The sequence below is a fragment of the Poromitra crassiceps genome, assembly GCF_964638095.1.
Source record: "Poromitra crassiceps genome assembly, chromosome: 11".
Taxonomy (NCBI): domain Eukaryota; kingdom Metazoa; phylum Chordata; class Actinopteri; order Beryciformes; family Melamphaidae; genus Poromitra; species Poromitra crassiceps.
Genome location: NC_139643.1, coordinates 9,687,074 through 9,694,382, shown reverse-complemented (window position 1 = coordinate 9,694,382; position 7,309 = coordinate 9,687,074). Strand labels below are relative to the sequence as shown.

The 7,309-nt window shown below is 41.9% G+C and overlaps 1 protein-coding gene across 1 annotated transcript in view; it reads left to right on the top strand.

Moving 5' to 3' along the window:
* LOC310784813 (uncharacterized protein) overlaps positions 1–6,786 on the top strand; it is a gene marked incomplete at both ends in the record, with an annotated part of 16,604 nt that extends 9,818 nt beyond the window's left edge. The window contains 6 exons of the mRNA XM_083645853.1: positions 248–314; positions 1,051–1,142; positions 1,290–1,324; positions 3,125–3,190; positions 6,418–6,537; positions 6,736–6,786. Coding sequence (XP_083501979.1) covers positions 248–314; positions 1,051–1,142; positions 1,290–1,324; positions 3,125–3,190; positions 6,418–6,537; positions 6,736–6,786 — 431 coding nt within the window. The remainder of the gene's footprint in view (positions 1–247; positions 315–1,050; positions 1,143–1,289; positions 1,325–3,124; positions 3,191–6,417; positions 6,538–6,735) is intronic.
* Positions 6,787–7,309: the final 523 nt, after the last annotated feature.

The following is a 7,309-nucleotide window of genomic DNA, read 5'->3' as shown; positions in this document are numbered from 1 at the left end:
CTACTATGAGCTCCACCATAAGTAAGAATCAAACCTTCTTCCTCATCTTTCATATTGTCACATATGACTGCCTATATGATGCCTAATAAAAATGAAGCCATTAATCGGACACACACAAATGTAACATAAATCAAACTCTAAAATAGTTCAAATAATCATGAAGTATAAAATTCAGCCTTGTCACACTACTCACTCTTTATAGAGACGCTTCCTCCAACCACCCACCAACATTCCTCCGTGCTCACAGGTCCATCTAGTGGTCAGCCCTCAAACTCCACTGCAGCTGGAGACAACCTGCCAGACCCACAGCAGAGGTCAGTCTCCTTTACTTAGAGCTAAGACACCTACCATGTTCTCACAACACCATGGATTCAAATCTGATTTACATTTGCACTCCACCCCCTGTATATCCTGTCCCTCTCCACTGTACATCCTGTCCCTCTCCACTGTATATCCTGTCCCTCTCCACTGTACATCCTGTCCCTCTCCACTGTATATCCTGTCCCTCTCCACTGTATATCCTGTCCCTCTCCACTGTATATCCTGTCCCTCTCCACTGTACATCCTGTCCCTCTCCACTGTATATCCTGTCCCTCCACTGTATATCCTGTCCCTCTCCACTGTATATCCTGTCCCTCTCCACTGTACATCCTGTCCCTCTCCACTGTATATCCTGTTCCTCCACTGTATATCCTGTCCACACTGTATATCCTGTCCCTCTCCACTGTATATCCTGTCCCTCTCCACTGTATATCCTGTCCCTCTCCACTGTATATCCTGTCCCTCTCCACTGTACATCCTGTCCCTCTCCACTGTATATCCTGTCCCTCCACTGTATATCCTGTCCACACTGTATATCCTGTCCCTCTCCACTGTATGGACTTAAAATTTACATTTTATTGCTCTAGTTTATAATTGTCAACATTAGTGCAAAAAAGGAACATTTGAATTAGAATCCAAACACACAAATGTGTCAGATAACTTTTATGGTTGTGGGGGAAGTGTGTGTCTTTAATCAAATGTACCTCATCTGTGTCTATCTTCTGCTAGATCCATTGACCTAAAGATTCTCCTCATCCCGCTGGTCTTGTTGGTTTTGGTTTTAGCGTCTGCCTTGTTTGGTTGGAGGATAGTAATACATAGTAAGTCCATGGCAAACGCTGATTAATCAAATTCAGAACCTAAATATTATTTGTCATTACATTTTAAATGATTTTCTTTAAAAAAAAGTTATTACATGATATTTTAAATTATTTTCTTATGTTCATATTTCCTTGTGTTTGTTTCAGAGAAGGCCAAAACTGAAGCATCAGCCATCACAGTGGTAAGATAGAGCCAGATTTCCCAGTATCACCTTTGATGGTCATGTGTTGTCATCGCCTCATCATAAATGATCTTCTTTGTGATAGTATAATGCTTTACTGATCATAGGACACACGGAACAAACAACATTTAAGGAACGTGACCATGCAAATAGGCTACTGGTGTAATTATTTTTATATAACTGAGTGTGAGTTGTTGGTCATAATAGGCTACATGGATTATAGCAGCACTATAGTGCTGTAGTACTCGAAACGGGTCTTGGTCTCAAGACCACATTTTGATGGTCTCTGTCTCTTCTGGAACTCGTCCTCCCTCGGTCTTGGTCTTTTTTTTCATTTTTCATTTATTTATTTAATGTGACTCATTGACCATGATCACATGGTATGGAGCACAAACAAAACATACAAAAACAATATACAATGGCACACGGCATGGCTAGAGCATGTCATTTGAACAAAGGCAGGACATTCTTCAAAAAGGCACCTAATTTACACATGACTTTTTGTCTGTCTGATTGTAGTAGCAGAATCAGTTTAAACATAGATGGACGTGTTAAATAATATCTGGGTAAATATAACTGTCTGCAATTCAAAATAATTACATTCTTACATTCAAACAAAACATGATACTCGTCTCCCACACAGTTGTCACTACAGAGATTACAGATCCTCATACTTCTATGCAGTCCTTTATATCTGCCAACAACCTTGGGGATTCTGGTGTTGTTAACCCTAAAGTTACAAATTGCATGTCTATGCCTCTGGTCTACATACAGCAGATAATTTTCAAGTTTAAGTTCTTTTTTGAATTCTACGTACAAGTCACATGACGTCATACTTTTGAGCTCACTTTGCCATTTCTGCATAAACTGATCCTTAAGACTTTGCTCAACAGTTAACTTCAACCAGTCAATGTTATTGCACTGCTGTGTAAGCCAGAGGTAAGACAAGCCACAGTCATCCAAAATCTGTTTGACCCGCACGACCCACGGCGAGGCATAGACGCCAGAGTTGTGCAGATCACGCAGGCAGTTGTACATAATACGGCTAAGTTTGTTCTCCTTGCCGTCAATCAACCTTGCCCAGTAACTAATCATTCTTTTCTTGACAGTGACACAGAGTGGGTATCTCCCCAGCTCCCCATAGACCATATTGTTACACAATATGGTCTGACTCGGTGTCGACAAGCTGGACTCGAGATTTTATTTCAAGACCAGTAGAGAGCTCACACTAACCCAAAGGTCAAATGACGGCACGATCATGCTTGTGTGTAGTAACCCCCCAAAGGCCCATTCCAAGATAGGGAAAAACCTTTTCCGGTTTACATTTCAAATAAATGTTTATTTTAACATAACCACTATATAATATTAGTCTATGGCATTATGCAAATAAGCATTATGCTTCTGTTAATTAACAGCATACTCCCACATACAGATCATAGACTGATCATCATACAGGTTATACAATACAATTGGAGCAATGGTGTAAGGGTTAAGCCATCACTGGAGTCTTGAGAATGGTCTTGCATTGACCTGGTCATGGTCTCAGTCTCGTCCCCCCTCGGTCTTGGTCTTGGTCTCGTTGACCCCCGCCCACCCCTGGTCTTGGTCTTGACTAGGTCAGGGTTTAGGACAGGTGGTCTCGACCCCAACACTAAGCAGCACTTCTATATAGTCACTGCTCTGTTGGATGTTGTTAATAATATAATCTGCATGCCTGCTGTAAACACTATTATTCACACACAGTGTATCGTTCCTTGTGAACATTTTGTTCCTCCTCCTTCTTCTACTTATTCACAACAGGCTGCTGACAATGAAGAGAATTTGATCTACAGTGATGTTCATCACATTAGGACACCTCCAGCCCAGGTACTGTAATGTGTCCACATGCACATAATGATACAGTTTGCATGTTCTCCCCATATCTGCGTGCATTTCTTCCAGGTGCTCTGGTTTTGTCCCACAGCCAAAGACATGCAGGTCAGGTGGATTGAAGACTCTAAATTGCCCGCATGCATGAGTGTGTTTGTGTAGTGTATATTATGATGTATGTAACCTATATCATCATGTCTATCAGGGATGTATTACCAAACGGGCCTACTGGGCCCAGGCCCCCAAGAGCTCAGGGGGCCCATAACCAGAGATGGGGACTTGAGACTTGGTGACTCAAGTCGACTCAAGCCCCTGTTTTGATGACTTGTGACTTGACTTGGCAAAAACATAAATGACTTGAGACTTACTTGGACTTGGAAGTTAAAGGGCTCTATTCTCCCACAGGCCATCGGCGCTATTACGGGCCTTAACCGCAAAAAAACGTGCCTTGCGCCTGTTTCGGCAAGATAGCAATAGGCTTTAGGCTGCCAAATGCGCTTTAGGCCGAATGGGCGTGGCGCAGTCCCAAAGTGGGCGTGTCGGCGCTAAATACCAGCCTAGTGATATCTTGGGACCTGGCCTACATTTAGCGCTTTGCGCTTTTGAAAAGCAGCCCTATTCTGTGCCTTCACTGCTTCTTCTCTGTCACCCTTCTCTCTCTCTCTCTCTGAGTTCCCAGCATGCATTGTGTTTCTTCATTTCGCTACTAAATAGCCACCAAATGAGCCAAAATAGATAGAAAAGGTAGTTCTAAATTAATGTGTAATGGTAACACAGCCTGCCATTGTCAACATTTCAATATTGGACCAAATAAAAAATCGAAATGAAAACACCACCCTATGTGAAACATATATGTCCTCCTGGGCCTATATATACCCCTTGTCGAGTTAACGTGATTTAGAGAAGTAACAGCGGAACGCGCTTCTAATGGCATCTGCTATACTGTGATGTCCCTCCAATAACTTGGCCCTATTTCACATTTAGTTTTACAATAAAAACACATTTATGCAATGACTTGACATAATGTAGGGTATATTTATGTGCATCATCCTTCCTGCAGCAGGCGAGAGAAAATGATATCTTTCTGGACAAACTTTCACCAATCTAATAGGCTATATTTTTCTAGCTGATGCATAGAACATTATTTTCACTTTGATCTTGCTATAGTGTAGCGTATTTACATGCTTGCAGTATTGAAACTGCAGTTAGATTGGTTTGAGAAGCATAATAATATGGAATAATAGCCTATAATGCAGACAGACAGGCTGGATGAAGGGAGGGGGGGGGGGGCAGAGCGTTTGGCTTTCGTCTGGTTTTGCGGGATCACTGGAAAGCGTGCGATTCGTTTATTGCACTTATCCAATGAGCATGACGGTGCATAATTTTACGCCTAAAAGGCGTGGTTGTAATGCTTTGGGCTGCATCTAGCGCCAGCACGACGATATCAAGTGCGCCTTTCCACGCCCACTGCTTTGATCTGCGCCTGCCGCTCGGCCTAGAAACTGCGCCGATGCAACGATAGGGGCCATAGACTCGAGACTTGACTTGACTTGAGAGTTGATGACTTGGTTGTTAGTGTTTGTCAGTTTAAATATTAAATATGAACAAATGTAATATAATCTAACAATGTTTGATGTTGTAGCCTGGCTGTCAGTGTTTTGACTGTTTAACAGTGATCGAGAGGAAGCATTTTGATTGAGAAGAGATAAATACTGTACGTTTAAGTCATTTGTTTTTGTTTGATTACATTGTAGTCTTATTATTGATGTTCAGTATTTCACTGAACATCAATAATTATAATACAAATTCATTTCATTGTCATGAACAGGTTAGATAAATTGGCCAATAGCACTATTAGACAGGTACTAATACTTCATCTTTTTTGTTATAAAGGAAGGTAAGACTGCAGTATTTTGGGGTGGGGGGAAGTGACTTGACTTGGGACTTGACTTGCCTTAACTAAGGACTCGACTCGACTCGACAAACCCTGTGACTTGACTTGACTTGACTTGTCCAAAACAAAATGATTTGAGACTTGCTTCAGACTTGGACCAAATGACTTGAGACTTGGACCAAAGTGACTTGGTCCCATGTCTGCCGATAACCCACCCACTGAGCTGCCTTTGACCAAGGCCCTTAACCCCAACCGCTCCAGTGGAGCTGCTCAGTAGCCAGCAGAGCACTCCTGAAAAAGAGAGCATTGCTCTCAGTTCAATCTGGGAGCCCAGAGTCTATTTCAGCACCTAAATAGACTCTGGGACAGCGGTACCTTTTTTTGAGGCTTCCTGTACAGCGCAAATCTTCCGCCCGGGACTTCCACCTCAGCGCAGTGCCACTCTGTTGCTGTACTGGTGAATATAAGAGTTCCAGTACTGAATGCTAGAAAATATAAAAGTGTTGACGTTTAGCATTCAAAATAAAAATTCTAAATAAAAGCGACGCAATGTATGTTTTTAAGAGTCACTGCTGCGCGGAAGTGGATCTCTCACCCTTAGTCTACAGTTTGACAGGGTGAAAGACAGAGATCTTTAAATTGTGACGCTCTCTCACCCACAGTTAACAGGCAGGGTGAAGAAAAGCCTGACTGTGGTGAGCACACTTGGGGAAGTAGTTTTCAGCCGATCTTTTCTTACCAGCTTTTCTCCTCATAAAATGCTTGAACTGAACTGGACACATTTGAATGTGATGGAGGAGGCGGGCACCTCCACACCAATCACATTTCTTTCTCATTCTGTATATATTCTTTTAGTATTAAAGATCAATTTTGGCCGCGGAGTAGGCCTAATATGTAAAGAAAATATGACAATGCTTATAAAGAATTTAATTTGAATGTGTGGTGCCCCCCCAACCAGGCAAATTGACTGGTGCCCCCGGGCACTCGCCCGATGCAATATATGGATAATCCGGCCCAGAGTCTTAGTTATTATTCTGGCCTTAAATGTTCACATGTGTGCACATGGCTTTTATGCATCCAGGCCCAGGGGCCTGTCATGTCATAATCCGCCTATGATGTGTATGTAATATTTCATGTAGTATCATGTAGTATTCATATGATATGTAGCTACTGTATGCGATGTAAAAGTCATTTGAGACATGCTTGTGATTATATAAATAACTACTAGACTGGACTAATACTATTCAAAGGGGAACACACAAAAATGGAAGTCAAGTAACTGTAGTCGAAGACATGAGATTAATGTCGTATTTCAAATTGGTCCTTGTAGGTCCCACAGACCAGTGATCCTGATGCTCTGTACAGCAATGTTGATCCTGATGCTCTGTGCAGCAATGTTGATCCTGATGCTCTGTACAGCAATGTTGTGAAAGACAGGAAAGTCCAGGAGGTAAACATCAAGGCTGTGTCCACATTAACAGGCCAAACCACTATTTAATATTTAAGTTCAAATCATAGAAAAGCAATGAAAAAATACTACTATTACTGCAAAGCTGTTCGTATTTTTTATTGTTGTTACTTTTCTTTCCTGCTAGTGCTTTCATTTAATGTCATAATTTGCTTGTGTTTGCCTGCTTTTTTCCATTAGACTGAAGCAGCAGAAGCCAGTGTGATCTACGGTACAGTGGTTCCACACTAGAACATGACCAGTGTGATCTACGGTACAGTGGTTCCACACTAGAACATGACCAGTGTGATCTACGGTACAGTGGTTCCACACTAGAACATTACCAGTGCTAATAAACCCAAAAGGCTGGAGGACATTGATGCTACAACACATATAATGATAATGTCGTACTGATGTGATGTGGTACTTATGTCCTAAGTTATGAGTTTGGACAAATCAACACAGTAAGAGAGGTTATCTGAGTTACTGAAGCCTTTCTGTCGGCTCCAACCAGAGCTCTCTCATCAACAAGACATTTCCATCCACAGAGCCACCCCTCACTGGGTGTTTTTGTTTTTCACACCAGTGTCAATTCTAGAGAGGTGGTAATGCAACTTAAAGGATGCCAACTGCCATAAAAAACCACAGAAGAAGAAGAAGAAGAAGAATAGACTGTAGTGCAGGGATACTCAACTTGCTTTGCCCGGGGGCCACTTTTGCAAAATGACAGGAGGCCAGGGGCCAGATAATAAACAAACATCAATATTTTTTCTGT